This window comes from Prionailurus viverrinus, chromosome C2 (assembly GCF_022837055.1).
Source record: "Prionailurus viverrinus isolate Anna chromosome C2, UM_Priviv_1.0, whole genome shotgun sequence".
NCBI lineage: Eukaryota > Metazoa > Chordata > Mammalia > Carnivora > Felidae > Prionailurus > Prionailurus viverrinus.
Genome location: NC_062569.1, coordinates 41,190,348 through 41,207,941, shown reverse-complemented (window position 1 = coordinate 41,207,941; position 17,594 = coordinate 41,190,348). Strand labels below are relative to the sequence as shown.

Genomic DNA, 17,594 nt, shown 5'->3' with positions numbered 1-17,594 from the left:
CATTCATTTCAAAGCATTTTCTAATTTTCCTTGTGAATTTTTTGCTAATTTGTTGCTTATGTAGAAGCGTATTGTTTAATTTCTACATATTATAAATTTCCAAAATTCTGTTCTGTTTTTGATTTCTAAATTTAATTCTGTAATTTTCAGAGCACTTTTTATTTATATGATTTCAGTCTTTTAAGGCTTATTGAGGTTTGTTTCATGGACTGATGAGTGATCTATCTTGGAGTATGTTCCATATATACATTGAGAAAAATCTAGTCTGTTAGAGTTGGGTGCAGTGTTGTGTAAATGAGTAGTAGGTTTAGTTGGTTCATAAAAGTGTTCAAGTCCTTTATTTTCTCATTGATCTTCTGCCTGGTTGGTCTATTTATTATTGAAAATAGAGTATTGCAGTCTCAAACTGTTGCTGTTGAATTGCCTATTTCTTCTCTCAATTCTGTCTAGTTTTGCTTGTATGTATTTTGTGACTTTCTTGTTATGTGTATGATTGTTCTATTTTCCTGGTGGATTGACCCTTTTATTATTATAAGATATCCTTCCTTATCTCCTAAAATAGTTTTTGTCTTAAAGTATATAGCCACTGCCCTTTTTGGTTAGCACTTGCTTGCATGGTATGTACTTTTGATTTTTTTTTTTTTACTTTCAACCTATTTGTTTTTAAATCTAAATGATATCTCTTGCATGCAGTGTATAGTTGGATCATGTTTTTTTTTTTTTCTTTGATACCTATTTTGCTAATCTCTGCCTTTGATTGGATTGTTTAATATATGCCCATTAAGGTAGGATTTATGTCCAATATTTTCTTTAAATTTTTTACTTTGAGTATGGGTGACACACAATGTTACATTAGTTTCAGGTGTACGACATAGTGATTCAGCATCTCTATACGTTTTGCTATGCTCACCACAAGTGTACCTACCATCTATCACCATATACTGCTATTACGGTATCATTGACTGTATATTTCCTATGCTGTGCCTTTTATTTCTGTGACTTACGTATTCCATAACTGAAAACCTCTGTCTTCCACTCCCCTTCACCCATTTTGCCCATCTCCTGCCCCCGCCCTCCCCTCTGACAGCTACCAGTTCTCTGTACTTATGGGTCTGTTTCTGCCTTTTGTTAGTTCATTTGTTTTTTTTAGATTCCACATATGAGTGAAATCATATGGTATTTGTCTTTCAGTCTCATTTCACTTAGCATAGTATCTTCTAGGTCTATCCATGTTGCAAATAGCAAGATCTCATCTTGTTTTATGGCTGCATAATATTCCAACATGCACGTGCACACATACGGTTTATATGTATATCACGTCTTTATCCATTCATCTGTTGATGACACTCGGCTGCTACTTGTTTTTGATTTGTTTTATGTTCCATCTTTCTTGCACATGTTTGCTTGGTATATCTCTTCTATCTTCTTTCCTTTAGTCTACTTTATCATTACATGTGAAGTGAATTCTTTCAGAAAGCATGTAATTGGATCATTATAAGAACATATCCATTTATCTATTTTGATAATCTATGTCTTTTCATTGATAGGCCTAGTACATTATATTTAATGTAACTATTGACATATTTATAATTTATACCTGCTTGTTTTCTTTTTCATTCCTCCGTGTCTCATTTCCTATCTTTTTCAGCATTATTTCCATCTTTTTGTAGTAATTAATCTGTTACTGCGTTCTGGACTATATCTTGTGAATAGTGTTTTTAGTGGTGGCTCTCCACCCACATGAGTTTAGACTTTTCTGGTTCTATGTACACATGTACTCTATCCTGGATACTGTGTTTTGAGTATTATGTTTAAAAAAGTTCTGAGTCTGATTTAGATGCTGTGGAGGAAATCGATTTTCTTCTTGTTCTGGCAGGCTGTTGACCCGTTTGGGTTCAGGCCACAGGTTCTACCAACCTTCTGTGCGTTGCGATGTGAGTGTCGGTTTTGATCTCCAAAGTCTTGGCCCTGCTATTTAGATTTCTTCTGCAGTGCAGTGGCCAGCCTGAGACCTGGGCTGTGGTCTCCCTTCAGTTCTCAAAGTTTTTGTTAGGATCAGATCCATGTGTGCATCACTCAGGGATGAATGCAGAAGTTTATAAATAACTTTACTGGGACACTTTCTGAAGCTTCTCCTCTACCATCTCCTTACCAGTTTTCTCGGCCTCCTTTTCAGTTATTGAACCCAAAAAATGAAATTTTATTTACCTTTCTCTGCTGTGTACTTCCCACAAATTAACTTGTGTACAAGGCCAAGTTAAAGGGCACAGAGAGAAAAGAAACCAAGGGGGAAGTTTCACTGCATCCTCTTGGGACCCCAGGTCCTTATATCCAGGGGAAGATTTCCCTCTCTTAGTATTCCAGGCACCTGTGAGCCTCCTTGGATGCAATCACACCTTTCTCCACAGTAGGATTGTCAAGATCTGGGGCATGAGCAAGTGGAGAAAAAGAAAAAGTATTGGGAAACTCTCCAACTCTTTCTGAGCTTTAGGAGTTCCCCTTCCTGCTGCTCAAGCCAGGAGCAGAGGGCTTGTCCTGGAGCTGTCTCTGCGCCTGGTGCCTCCTGCCGTGCTTTGGGCTGCCTTGAAATATATCAGGTTAGGGATACCAGAGACAGATCAGGAGCCTGATTCCAGTTTATGGTACTTCCAATTCTGGCCTCCTTCTCCCATGCTCTTGCTACTATTTGGTTTCCCGAGTCTTCAAATCGCTGCCAAATCATTCTGTCTAGGTTAGTTAATTGTATTCAGTGGGAGAGAGAGGGTGATGTAGGTTTACTAGATCTTACCCAGAACTGGAACATGTAACCTATCATTTTTTTTTCAAAATATATTTTAAATATATTCAAAATACATTTCAAATATTTTTCAAAATATATTTCAACAACCTTACAAAATGGAAGTTGACAGGGAGCTCAGTAGAAAGGCCTAATTTTCATATTATAGGGGATAGTAGGAGAGCTGGATAATTTGAAAGCAATGTGAGGGGGGTGGCATAGGAGAGAGAGGGCAACAAGGAGACAGAAGGCAATTTTTTTTTTTAATTTTTTTCAACGTTTATTTATTTTTTGGGACAGAGACAGAGCATGAACGGGGGAGGGGCAGAGAGAGAGGGAGACACAGAATCGGAAACAGGCTCCAGGCTCCGAGCCATCAGCCCAGAGCCTGACGCGGGGCTCGAACTCACGGACCGCGAGATCGTGACCTGGCTGAAGTCGGTCGCTTAACCGACTGCGCCACCCAGGCGCCCCAGAAGGCAATTTTCAGTGGTGTTTAGAATAGTAGTCTGGCCTCTGATGAGGGTGTTTTAAACCGTAGTTTCCCCAGTTTGTAAAACTGACCTTGAACAGGTTAAACTCTGAGCTTCTCTTTCCTTATCTGTGTAATGAAAACCATAATACCCACCTCACTCAAAATACACAAAGTTCCTGGCACCTCCTAGATAATTAGTAACTGATATCTAAAATTGAAACCCGGTGAAACTGAGTGTTTTAAACATATTATGCCAGTTTATTAGGGGTCTTAATCAGTACATAACCTCACAATTCTCTATAGCTAACTGCTAATTTAAAGAGTACTTTAAATTTTCTCTAAAAAGTGTTAAAATTTTTTACTTGAAAAGAATCATGTTTTCTGTTTGGCCTCATTCCAGTTAGTTTTAAATAGGAATATAATGATGATTTCTGTTTGAGAATTTAAAAACATGACTGGTTTGCTTACTCTTTTCAGCACTGTGGCTTAGTATTCTGGTGTATTTCAGTATGTAACATATAAATAGTATATAAATATAGGTAAGTGTGCAACATATAAAATATAGGTAAGTAGTATGTTGTGTATAAATAGATTAACATTTTCAGTAGCTTCTACATAGCAGGGTTGTAGAAGTCATACGTGGTCAAGAGAATTTCATTTTATAATTTATGCTGTGAGCAGAACAATGTAATAATATAGACTAGTGCAAAAGTGACAAAAATGAGCAAATTAGGGAAAATATCTCCATGTGAGTCAGCTAACATTCAAAAAAGCCTTCATAAAGAAATTTAATTTGGGGCACCTGGGTGGCTCAGTCGGTTAAGTGTCTGACTTTGGCTCAGGTCATGATCTCATAGCTCGAATTTGAGCCCCACATCGGGCTCTGTGCTGACAGTTCAGAGCCTGCCTTGGATTCTGTGTTTCCCTCTCTCTGTCCCTCCCCTGCTTGTGCTTTCTCTCTCTCTCTCTCTCTCTCCCTCCCTCTCTCTCTCTCTCTCTCTCTCTCAAGTAAATATTAAAAAAGAATTTTTAAGAAAAGGAAATTTAATTTAATTCTAAATTTATTTAGAATATACAACACTTTTTTTTTTTAATGCAGGGAAACTGATGCCTGTAAAATGCATAAATCCTGTGCTCTGTCATGATTCAGAGTGTGTAAGGAGTTATATAAGTAAAAATCTCTTCCTTTATGAGACTTACGTTCTAGTAGAGCTTCCACCAAAATTTAATCCCCTTTAAAGCCCCTACTTTTTCAAAACTGTTTCTGCTTGTAGCTGCTGCTAATTTTCTTTCCCCCATTCCCTTTAGGATTCCTTACCAGGAGGCCACTCTTCACTCCTCTACACTATCTCCACCACATGATACCACCTCCAAGACAGAAAAGTGTTTTCATTTTGGTCCAGCAGATCTGTTGGGCAATAGCAGAGTAGGTGAGACCCTAGTACTCCCTTTTATAAACATGATCTCCTCTTGGACCATTTTCCCAGGGAGGAAGGGTGAGGAGGCCCTTGAAAAGCACTTTCTTCCTGAGCTCTGTTTATATCATGAGAAATCTTACTGTAGAATTTTTTTGTGAAATGAATTCTTCAGGGGCGATTGGGTGACTCGGTTGGTTGAGCATCTGACTCTTGATTTCAGCTCAGGTCATGATCCCAGGATTGTGGGATCAAGCCCCACGTCAGGCTCCATGCTCATCATGGAGCCTGCTTAAGATGGATTCCCTCCCTCTCTCTCTCTCTTCCTCTCTCCCTCCCCCTGTGCCCCTCTCCCCCGCTTGTGCTCTCTCTCTACAATTAAAAAAAAAGTATTTAAAAGTAGTATTTAAAGGAATGAATTCTTCACATACTCATTGTATTCAGTAAAATAAGTAAACTGAGTTTAACATTTACAGCTAACATTATCCATGGCAATATCACATATGAATTAGTGTATTTGTAATCCACAAAACTTGTCCTGAGCCAAAATAGATGGATTAATATACATGTATCCCCATTACCGTAGGAATGATTCAAAGACCAGACCTACTTGCTTATGAAATGAATTTCATATTCAAAAAGAAGCATACTTGAACTAGTTGTGTCTGCCTTTTGATTCTACCAAGGCTATCACCAGAAACAAGGAAAAGTGGCTCGTTAAATTGTATTTGTTTTTTTATTATTTTTCCACTCCACCCTACCTCAGAGGTAAATACGGAAGAGTTCTGGTGTGGCTGCGGTAGATAAGAGGAAGGCACAGGTGGATAGCAACGCATTGTAGTCTGGCAGTGGGGGGACTGGATTGTTGGTCACATGCTGGCAGTACTTCAGTGGCTGTACAACCTTGGGGAAAAGCCTTTAAATAACTTCTCTGGACCTCTGTTTCCACCTCTGTCATAGTACCCAAAGCTTTTTATGAAATTAGTATCTGTGTACTGCCTATTGAATACAATTTAAAGATAAAAAAGGATCATTATTAATAGATCAGATTCTGATTTGAAACATTGGCTGTAAAAATAATGATCAGTTCTGAAAGACCTCAATGTGAGACAGGGAGCCATCACAATCCTCGAGGAGAAAGCAGGTAAAAACCTCTTTGACCTTGGCTGCAGCAACTTCTTACTCAACACGTCTGTGGAGGCAAGGGAAACAAAAGCAAAAATGAACTACTGGGACCTCATCAAAATAAAAAGCTTCTGCACAGCAAAGGAAACAATCAGCAAAACTAAAAGGCAACCGACAGAATGGGAGAAGATATTTGCAAACGATTTATCAGATAAAGGGTTAGTATCCAAAACCTACAAAGAACCGGTCAAAACTCAAGGCCCAAAAAACAAATAATCCAGTGAAGAAATGGGCAAAAGACAGGAATAGACACTTCTCCAAAGAAGACATCCAGATGGCCCACTGACACATGAAAAAATGCTCAGCTTAACTCATCATCAGGGAAATACAAATCAAAACCACAATGAAATACCACCTTACACCTGTCAGAATGACTAACGTTAACAACTCAGGCAACAACAGACATTGGTGAGGATGTGGAGAAAGAGGATCTCTTTTGCATTGTTGGTGGGAATGCAAGCTGGTACATCCACTCCGGAAAATAGTATGGAGGTTCCTCAAAAAATTAAAACTAGAACTACCCTATAACCCAGCAATTGCACTACTAGATATTTCTCCAAGGGACACAGATATGCTGTTTCAAAGGGACATATGCCCCCCAATGTTTATAACAGCGCTGTCAACGATAGCCAAAGTATGGTAAGAGCCCAAATGTCCATCGATGGATGAATGGATAGAGAAGAGGTGGTATATATATATATATACAACGGAGCATTACTCGGCAATCAAAAAGAATGAAATCTTGCCATTTGCAACAACGTGGATGGAACTGGAGGGTATTATGCTAAGCGAAATTAGAGGAAGACAAAAATCACATGGCTTCACTCATATGAGGACTTTAAGAGACAAAACAGATGAAAATAAGGGAAGAGAAGCAAAAATAATATAAAACCAGGGAGGGGGACAAAACCTAAGAGACTCTTAAATATGGAGAACAAACAGAGCATTACTGGAGGGGTTGTGGGAGGGGGGATGGGCTAAATGGGTAAGGGGCATTAAGGAATCTGCTGAAATCATTGTTGCACTATAAGCTAACTAATTTGGATGTAAATTAAAAAAATAAAATTAAAAAAACATAATGATCAGTTCTTGGGTAGCCCAACCTTTTTCATCTCTTAATGTAAGATAAAAAAAAATGTAAAAAAAAAAAAAGGCGGGGGGCAAAAGAACAGATAACAAGTCTAGTGAATTTACTGCAGAAAACCTAGTTAAACCCTAAATGTATAAGATTTAAGGAGGCTCAGAGGCCATATTTTTGGGTATTCCTGTCAAATCTGATTGGAAGTAATTTCTTCTTTAGCAGTGATTTCACAGAGGGTACCTTTAACATGTGTTAATTTGGATTTTCTCTCTTTCAGAAAGGTAATCGCATTAGTTATATTAATATTCAATCCAGAATCCATGGGCAAGCTAAATAGAAACAATGCATCTGTTGCTTTTAAACCTCCAATTTTGGGAGCTCTTTCTGTAGGTGTGCATTAAGTGTCCATTTGTCTTTGTCTTGTTTCTTCAAAGAAGTGAATACAAATTTTATATGTTTAATTAGCAATAGGTATTTAAAGGGTCACTTAAAAAGGAAGAATGAACTGTCCTTTTGAATGTGTAAATAAAAGTTCCTTCCATACAGTACTTGAGTACCTGCTATTTTGTAATATTTTTGCATTAGTGATTATTTAAAATCTATAAGACACCATACCAGTTAAAATTTCTCTTTCCAAGGGTGCCTGTGTGGCTCAGTGGGTTAAGTATCGACTCTTGAGTTTGTCTCAGGTCATGATCTCAAGGTTGTGAGATCGAGCCACGTGTCAGGCTCCACCTGAGGGCAGAGCTGTCTTAAGATTCTCTCTCTCCCTCCCTCTCTCTCTCTGTCTCTCAAGAAATTCAGGAAACAAATTATTTTTAAAATGTATTGAATTAAGAATTATGTTTAATGGCAGATAATACAAAATAAATTTTTCACTTAGCAAATTGGTAAAATTTAAAGGAAAATGATATTTATTAACACTGAGATGGTCACTCACATGATTTGGGTTTAAACTGAAGGAGCCTTGCTAAAAAGAAGATAACTTGGCAAAATGTTTCCTAAGTTGTAAAAACATTGACCTGTAGAATACACATCCTTAAATTATTTAATTATAAGGGAATAGTCAGAAGTTTGTGCCAATATTTATGCAAATGGAAATCATGTAACATTAGTCATAATACCAGAAAAGTGTGAACAATAAAAATTGAATAGTTTGAATAAGTTAAGGTAGTTTATTGGTACCTTCTACTTAAACACATATTTGTTCACAGTATTTCTAATAATATTTATTATAAAACCCCTCCCATGCATACACACAGAAACAAAGACATACATGCATGCATACACACACAAGACGTTCACCCACGTTTTAAGAATAGTTATTTTGGGAAGGTTGCCTTAAGAGTTCTGTTCATTTCTTTATACTTACTGATGTTTTACAAATGATGATGTTTTATTTTTGTAATCAGAAATATATATATGTATGTGTGTGTGTGTGTGTGTGTGTGTGTGCTTCTATTTGTAATAGTTTAGCAACTTTTCAAAACCTCTTTTAAGTATAGGTCAGTTCTGAAACTAACCACCCAGAGTTAACACAGACTGCGTGAATATAAAGGTACAATACCCAATAAAACTGCCACCCCATAAGATACCCATTAGTTCAGAGATCCCCAGGTCACCCACACTTCTGAACAACTGGCTACAAATTTAGGGGTTCTCAGCACCTCAGGTTTGATCATTCACTGTAATGACTCACAGAATTCTAAGTGTTACATTTACAATGTGGGTTTTATTATGAAGCATAAAAATCAAGACCAGTCAAATGAAGAGACACATAGGGTGAGGTCTTTTAGGGTTTCAAATTGAAATTTTCATGCCTCTTTCTTGTGGAGTCAGAATGCGTCCCCTCCCAACATAACAGTTGTGTTTACCAACCAGAAGCTTGCTCAAGCCTCGATGGCTAGAGTTTTTATTGGGGTTTCATTACATAGCCATGGTTACTTGAATCATTGGCAAGTGATTGAACTAAATCTAGAGCCCCGTCCATCTCCCCAGAGGTCATGAGATCAATAAAATACCACCCTCTTAATCACATGGTGATCTTTCTGGTATGATCAGTCCCCATTCAGTGACATCTCCTTAGCATAATCCTAAGTGTGATCCAAGGGCCTACCATGATTAATAAAGATATTTCCTAGGGTGCCTGGATGGCTCAGCCTGTTAGGCGTCAGACTTTGGCTCAGGTCATGATCTCAGTTCTGTGAGTTTGAGCCCCGCATCGGGCTCTGTGCTGGCAGTTAAGACCCCGGATCCTGCTTCGGATTCTGTGTCTCCCTTTCTCTGCCCCTCCCCTGCTGGCACTCTGTCTCTCTATCGCAAAAGTAAATAAACATTAAAAAAAAAAAAACAAAAAAAAAACACACCTATCACACAGGAGATCCCAAGGGTTTGGAAGTTTCTCCCAGATCCTGGGTCAAAAGCCAGACAAAATCTTTCATATATATCACTAAGTTATATGTAACAACCGAAAGTGAGTAGTTATCACTTCCTGTGGAAATGGAAAAAAATGGTTAATACATGAGAGATTAATCAAAGCCTAATAGATATTTCTTTTTAAAGCAAACCACATATACATTCCTAGGATTATTAGCATATTATTTTATATCTACCCAGCATGGATTATTGTGAAATAAGAGGTTTACAAAGTATGAATGTTTGAAAAAAAAACCAAAAACCAACATTTACATTTGTTAAGTTTTATCAAGACTTTCAAATAAATCAAATGTAATATTACTTCTAACCATGTACACATATATTATCTCAAATATATACCATGAAGTATTACACTAATATAGACATAAAATACTCAGTTTTTCATAATGCAGGATAATTTAAAAAATAACTTCAATACTTATATCTTGGAGCTGTAATGAATATTGTAATTTTTAGAAGATGTCTTTAGCATAACTTTGTCTTCTATTTTTAAAGTCAATTACTGGACAAATCCATTCATCTGAATAATATAATTAATGTCACTACCTTACTAAAAAGTAAAAGCAAATCCTGTGGAACATGTAAGATGTACTCTAACTCATTTGTCTTTCATTTAGCTACAAATAGAAAAAGCCCTCTAGCAATGCCTCCATTTTCTCCTAGTCCTTTCCAATTTGAAACTCATTACAGTGCTCGTAAAATCATGTCTGCTAGAACCATACTCACTGGTGGCAGAAGATGGGGAGTTATTGGTGTCAGCTTGAAACCCAGTATAAAATCTTCACCAGGGATGCTTAGTAATGCATATTAAATGGCTGAATGGCAGACAGCTCTTTTTTTGTACTACATTTGAATGCTGAAACTTATTCTTGGTCTCTTCACCAGCTGGTTTATTTTACTTAGTGAAATTATAGTAATAATGTATGTTTGTTGAGGATTTGCTATGTACCAGGCACTGTTTTAAGTGCTGAGTGTGCCATTTCATTCTTGGAGGTGGATCCAACTGCCATGCTGCCCATGACACAACAGATAACCCACCAGCAGAGTAGTCTTTCAAAGTCACGTAGCCGTTAGGGATACCTGGGATCTGTCTGTATCTGAACCACTGTTCATACTATCTGAAGTGTGCTGGTGTGCACCAGTCTCTCCTTCAAGTATTCCTACGTTGAATACGAAGGATGTCATCTAGAAGTTCCATGTTAAACCCAAATGGACAATTGTGGTAGATGGACTACAACTTTGCAGGAACCAGCTGTTTTTCCTGCCCTTCCAGGAAGAAACAGAGGAATTGCACAGACAGTGACCTCCTGCTTTGCTCTTCTCTCCTCTCATGGTTGAAGGCACTGGAAACGGGCAGAGCCCGAGGTCTTAGTCTGCATTAGCAAATTTCCAAGACTTCTGCCTAGAAAATTGCAAGATTATCACATGTCCAGAGGCTCCCTTGCCAAGACGCCAGGACAGATTCCAGTAAACATTCAACTGTAAAAAGCTGACCATTATTCTCATTATTCTCAGTTTTATGATTGAAGTTTCAAATAACCATGTTATGGCTCTGGAGATGTGGTTTCATTGAGCTTTCCTAGTATGTCACTGTTCACAAAGGTGGAACTGACGAGCAAGATACAGCACAGCTGCAATGTTCTACACAGCAAGAGGAACCCATGTAAATGCTCTCTTGCTGTAGGATTCCATTTACGCTATCAGGGCTGCCTTGCAAAACAGCAAACCACCTCGTCCTATCCAGCCCACGTCTTCTTTCCCTCTTTATTACGTGCCAGTTGGCTTAGATTCCCTCCTATGCAGCCTAAGCCCTGAAAATGCAAAAGACCTTTGGAATTCATTACTCTTGGGACCACGTCACGCTGACTTGTTATGGAGACACAGATCAGTTTTTTAATCTGAATTCCATCTGATGTAAAGCCAAAACTCAGCCTCCTGTCAACCTATGGCACTTTTTGTCCTTGCTCGGTGATTGGGAAATCTGAAAACAATCCATTGAATGTTAAGGGAGGATTAAGTTACAACATTCATGCTCGTACCAACTGGAAATTATCCTGCCTTATGTAACATTCTGGATAAAGCCATATAGTAAAATTTTATAACAGCGGGAAGAGTATTTGGGGTGAAAAAGGAAAAGAAATGAGCATCTCAAAGGAGAGGAGAGGTAAATGAATTCTGTGAACAGCTGCAGCTTGTGAGGTAGTATGTACATACATTTGATTTTGATGTTCGTTGCCTTGTAAAGGATTTTAATAAATTTTTTAAAATTTAAAGATTGGCTTTTTTTTTTCAAGTTGCTACTCAATCACTTAAATCAGATTTCAATTCTAAGTTCTGCCCGGCATGGTTGAGAGCTATTATTTTTCTTTGCACAAGATCAGCCTCAAACAAGCCTGCACACAAGGATCCCTTGGGGCTGTATTAAAAGTACAGATTTCCCGACCTGGACCCCAGAGGTACTGCTTCATGTTTGGGGTCCAGAATTCTGTGTTTCTTCTTTCAAGTTTTTATCTTGAACATAAAAAATATTCAAATCTCTATCTTGACTTAAATTCAGCAGTTGTTAAAATTTTCTGCTTTTGCATTCTACCGTTTGCCACTATACGTAGTTTGGATGGATGGATGGATGGATAATTTACTCCTTTTCATTAAGGCACTTAATAATCTGTTCTAATTTGTCTCCATCACTGTTTCTTCATGGTGTACAGTTCCCAGGATTAAGGTAGAAAGGAAAAGCATATGTTTAGTTAGAAGGTTATTCCCACATATAACTGTCAAATAGTTCTTTTTTATTGTGAAATCGTGTCAGACATATGCCTATTTAAACAAATATATACCTTCTATATATATATATACCCATCACTCCTGTTTCCACCACCCTGTAAGATATATACCCATCACTCCTGTTTCCACCACCCTGTAAGAACTAGATTAGGAGGAATATCAAGCCCCTGTAGGCCACTACTGAGCACTTGCCCCACACTGGATCTCCATATGAAACCATTTTCCTGAATTTTGTGCATTCCTTAACATTTCCTTAAAGTTTTTCCCATATATGTATCAGAAAAAATATTGTGTTTCATTTTTCCACTGTTGAACATTCTTAAATGATATATATGTGTTCTCCAGTGGCCTTTTTTTTTTTTTTTTGGTTAGTGTCGTAGTAGTGTTGAGATTCATCTCTCTTGATGTGTATGGCTATAGTTTGTTTTCACTACAGTAGGCTCTTGTATCATATGAATGTAGCAGAATTTATTTATTCAATGTACCATTGATGGACATTAGGGATGTTTTGAATTTATTTTAATATGAACAGTGTTAACATTTTTGTATATACCTTCTCTGTAATGTACAAGAGTCACTTGAGGGTATATTCCTAGGAGTGCCCAGAATTTAAGATTCTAGAAAGGTGTGGTCATTTTCTAAATACCGGAAGTTACCATCACTGAAGGTATAGGATGCATTTCGTGTCCTCCTTGGTTGGTCTGCAATTGGGTCTGGCTTTTTGATGTGCCCCAGAATACTTTTTTAGCCTTTAAAACGCATAGGACTTTGTACAACTAGCTGAAGTTCCAGATGTGAGTGGAAATGGTACAAGGTTGATGGTATTTGACCCATGCTTGGCAAGACAGTCACGTGAGCTGGAAATCTACACACTGGCTTATGCCATGGTGGTATTCAGTGAGTCGACTCAGTATCCATATTGACTACTGTCTTATATGGTGATCTGATGTTTCTTCGACATACCTACTCTGCATTGATGACTTGCTACTCAGTTCGAACTACACAAATGACCACATTTTGTGATCTAATGAATAGGTCGAAACGTTGGAAAGAAAATCCAAAAGAAACTTTGAATTAAGAAGTACTTGATTTTAGCAGGGTTGACCATTTATGAGCGAGATGATATGATTAAAAATAATATATGGAAAGTGCTCAACCTGTTGTCTGACATTAGATTAGCATTCAGTAAATAATAGCCTTTGTTGATGTTCTCCTTGTTAATTGTTACCATCCAGAACTCAAATATCTTAAAATTCCTTTCCCTGATAATAACTATTTTTTTTTTATTATCTTGAATGAATTCCTGAAATCTCTCCCCACCCCTTGTTTCAAATCCCATCTCAACTTCTGGTTTATTTCTCTTGAGTTATTCTCATAATGTTTACATATATCTACTGTTTATTTAAATGAAATAAGCTTATTTTCGTCTCTTAAAACATGCCTAGTTTGAACTTAAAAAAAAGGGGTTTTTTTTGATGTTTATTTATTTTTGAGACAGAGCATGAGCGGAGGAGGGGTAGAGAGAGGGAGACACAGAATCTGAAGCAGGCTCTAGGCTCCGAGCTGTCAGCACAGAGCCCAACACGGGGCTGGAACTCACGAGCATGAGGTCATGACCGGAGGCTCAACGGACTGAGCCACCCAGGCGCCCCTGAACTTTTGATTCCTACCCTCCCCAGTCCCCACCATTTTCCCTACCATCTTCCTCTCTAGTTCAGTTAATGGCATTGTCATCAACTCAGGTACCCTGGCCTCAACACTGACACCCAATCTTGACTCCTCTTAGTGCATCAGAAGCTCCTGCAGGTTCTGCTTCTGACCACATTTCACCCTCTCCAGTGTTACCTGCCTGTCTAAGCCAGCATCGGGCTCACCTGGATTGCTGCTGCCATCCGTCTTCACTGCGTATTTCCACTCTTGCCCCCTCAAGATAAAGTATAATCAGATCTCATCACTCCACTGATGAAAGTCCTCCAAAGATTTCCCAGCTGCAGTTACAGCAAATCGCAGATGTTTTGCCTCAGCCTTCAGGTGTGATCAGGCTTGTCTCCATCTCTTCCCTCCGTTCTCCTCATTCCTTGTGTCCCAGTCATACCTGACCTCTTTGTCACCCTTGAGTATTCTGAACTCAGTGCCACCTCAGGGCCTTTGCACATATTTCCTGTTGTCCTACAACTCTCTTCCTACATTTTTAGTGTAATACCTCCTTTTGTAGTTCAACTAGTTCAAAGTTACCTCCTGGGAGAGGCTTTCCCTGAACCTCCTGGGACTGCCATCCATGTTTTTCTTAAACTGTTTACTTTGTTTCTTTATAACTGTGCTACCTGAACTGAAATATTTGTTACTGTGTTTTTAATCTCATGGCACTAAATTAGAATCTCCAGCATGATGGGCAACTGTTTCTCTGGTTTATTACTGTATTTTCAACGTCTATAGTAGTGCCTACACAGTAGGTGCTCAGTAAATATTTGTTGAATTAATACAAAACTTAGTGAAATGTAATTCACTTTACAAATGTAATTACAAATGTAATTGAATTTGTAATTGAAAAATACAAATGAGGGGCGCCTGGGTGGCACAGTCGGTTAAGTGTCCGACTTCAGCCAGGTCACGATCTCGCGGTCCGTGGGTTCGAGCCCCGCGTCGGGCTCTGGGCTGATGGCTCAGAGCCTGGAGCCTGTTTCCGATTCTGTGTCTCCCTCTCTCTCTGCCCCTCCCCCGTTCATGCTCTGTCTCTCTCTGTCCCAAAAATAAATAAACGTTGAAAAAAAAAATTAAAAAAAAAAAAAAAGAAAAATACAAATGAATTACAAATGTAATTCAAATTACAAAATGTAATTTTTGTAGACAAAAATCACAAAATGGAGCATCCGGGTGGCTCAGTTGGTTAAGTATCTGATGATCTCACGGTTGTGAGACTGAGACCCGCATCAAGCTCCACATTGAGCATGAAGTCTGCTTGGGACTCTCTCTGCCCCTCCCTCGCTTGCTCACATGTGTGTGCTCTCTCAAATTAAATAAATAAACTTAAAAAACGCCACAAAACCTGTTACTTATATTACTAAGTAATAATGTATATATAAGTTGGTGTAAATATATTAGAGCTTTAAAACATTTTATTTTTAGTACTCATTAGAACTCTTCAAAAATGTCAGCCAGGTATATAGGTCTTTTGTGAACACATTATTATGATTTATCTCAAATGTAAATTATGTGACTATCTAAAACTAAATTTAAATTTACTATCTGTATCTAAATTTAAACTTATGTATTTGACATGTTTTTAGGTCTCACTCCACTAGAATATAAGCTTCAGGAGTGCCCATCTGGTTTGCCGCTATACTTTCTTTATTTTCCTGTATTTTAATTCCAGTATAGTTCACATACAGTGTTATATTAGTTTCATACTGCTGTATTTTCAACATCCATAATAGTGCCTGATACATAATAGGTGCTCAGTAAGTATTTGTTGAATTGATGAAGGAATGAATGAAAGGTAACTGACAGCTAAAAAAATTACAGATCTTTACATGTATCACTAAGTCGTAATAGTAACCATACATATATCTTAAAGTATTAAAATGTTTTATTTTGGGGGTGCCTGGGTTGGCTCAGTCGGTTAGACGTCCAACTTTGGCTCAGGTCTTGATCTCACAGTTCGTGAGTTTGAGCCCCACTTCGGGCTCTCTGCTGTCAGCACTAAGCCTGCTTCAGAGCCTGCTTCAGATCCTCTGTCCCCTTCTCTCTGCCTCTCCCCTGCTCATTCTCATTCTCTCTCTCTCTCTCTCTCTCTCTCTCTCTCTCTCAAAATAAATAAACTTTAAAAAATGTTTTATTTTTCAGGACTAATTGGAATTCTTCAAAATGTCAGGTAAATTTTTATGAATAAATTTTAATACGCTTTATTTTCAAATGTGAATTGTGTGATTTTTTCCTAAAAAATTGGAGTTTATTTCCTTTTGAGGTTTATTTATTTATTTGTTTTTAGCATTTGGAGAAAACTTGTATATGTTCATTTATACATGTGAACATTTCTATCTACCTTTGGCAGAAAAGGATTAAAAGGAAGTTACGTGGGCACGTATGTACTGAAAGATCTCTCAAATATGTGGGGAAAATAAAGTAAAGGAAACAAAAGTAAGAAAGTAAATCTGCAAAGAGGAGTATAATCTTAATTAACCTGTGATGACAGTCTGCCCGCATAGAGGAGGGCTCAAAAGCAGGCCTGCATTTCCCAGCAATGCAGGAGATGACAAGGCAAGAAACACCACATTTATGGGACTTGGGCTTTTCTTGCAATAAAAGTCAGTTGGTGAAGAGACTGAGAATTTTTCCTTGTAGGGAATACAAGGAGACCTTTCTCTGATTGCAACAAGAGGACAAGATAGCGTCATGGAAAGCGAATTCAGTTCCTCCCTTGCAGTATTTACAGCAAGCAAGGTTGCTTTTACTGGAGAGGTAGATTAAACCACCTCTAAATGAGTTATGTGTGGTACCACTGCATTGTAAGCCATTACGTATTTATCATGTTATGTTTTGAATTCATTTAAACACAGTCATTTTCCAAAAGAGGTTAGGGAAAAAATAAGATTCACTCTATATATGACTCTGTTCTCCATAACATACAGTGGGGAAAACAGTTTTTGCAAATGTACAAGGAGTTCAAGTAGGTGGGAATCAGCATGAAGTCAGCCAGACCACTAACGTAAAGGTGTGTTGCTTTGATCATAGCACAATGTGAATAATCACTTAGTTTTTTTTTTAATCTATAGTCAGCCTGAAAATTCATCAATACATATTAAGAGGTTAAAAGCTAATATACATAAAGAATCATGTGTCTTTAAAATATAGTAGTGTGTTTCATAGTTAGATTCATGGATAAGAAAAAATGAATATATTCTGTTACTACATTATCACTTCCATTGTAAATCATGTCCCCTCTCCCTTTCCCAAGGTGTGATCCCCACAGCCCCTGAGCAACCTGCAGATGAGAAGGACGATCCGATAAAGTCTCCTGATCAAAGGCCTGATGCACCTCCTGACTATAATTCCCATTTTGTACCAGGTGAGTTAATATTCAGAAAGGTTCTTTTCACCTCTCCAGAAAATGATAATAGTTAAGATTGCTTTTAAGAGTAATTAATTGAGTGATTCAGTAAATAAGTATTGGAAGCTTCCAGGGTGCCAAGTAGTTTACCAGATGTCAATTAGAACATATTTGTGGGCTACTGAGGAAGGAGGTTGTACAAATCCTGATGGCATTCTCTTTGCTCCGTTATGGAAACATGAAGAAGATGTTGTAGGGCCAAGATGACAGTAACTGGCTCTAACAAGGATTTGAGGGAAGACCTAACTGAGGAAGTCAAATTTTCTGGCTTGCTGAGGAGTTTCTCACTCAAAGAAAAGGAGGAAGGAACCATGCCTGGCAGAAAGAATTATCTG

The 17,594-nt window shown here is 38.0% G+C and overlaps 1 protein-coding gene across 5 annotated transcripts in view; it reads left to right on the top strand.

Annotated features, from left to right (window-relative positions):
* Positions 1 to 17,594, top strand: part of PLSCR4 (phospholipid scramblase 4) — a 102,800-nt gene that overhangs the window by 62,996 nt on the left and 22,210 nt on the right. For 3 of the 5 annotated variants that reach the window (XM_047875774.1, XM_047875775.1, XM_047875777.1), the window contains 2 exons: positions 15,996 to 16,023; positions 17,107 to 17,217. In XM_047875774.1, the coding sequence (XP_047731730.1) occupies positions 16,017 to 16,023; positions 17,107 to 17,217 (118 nt within the window). In that variant the 5' untranslated portion in view covers positions 15,996 to 16,016. Of the gene's footprint in view, positions 1 to 13,991; positions 14,184 to 15,995; positions 16,024 to 17,106; positions 17,218 to 17,594 lie in introns of those variants that run through there. The other 2 variants (XM_047875776.1, XM_047875778.1) reach the window with 2 other exon arrangements.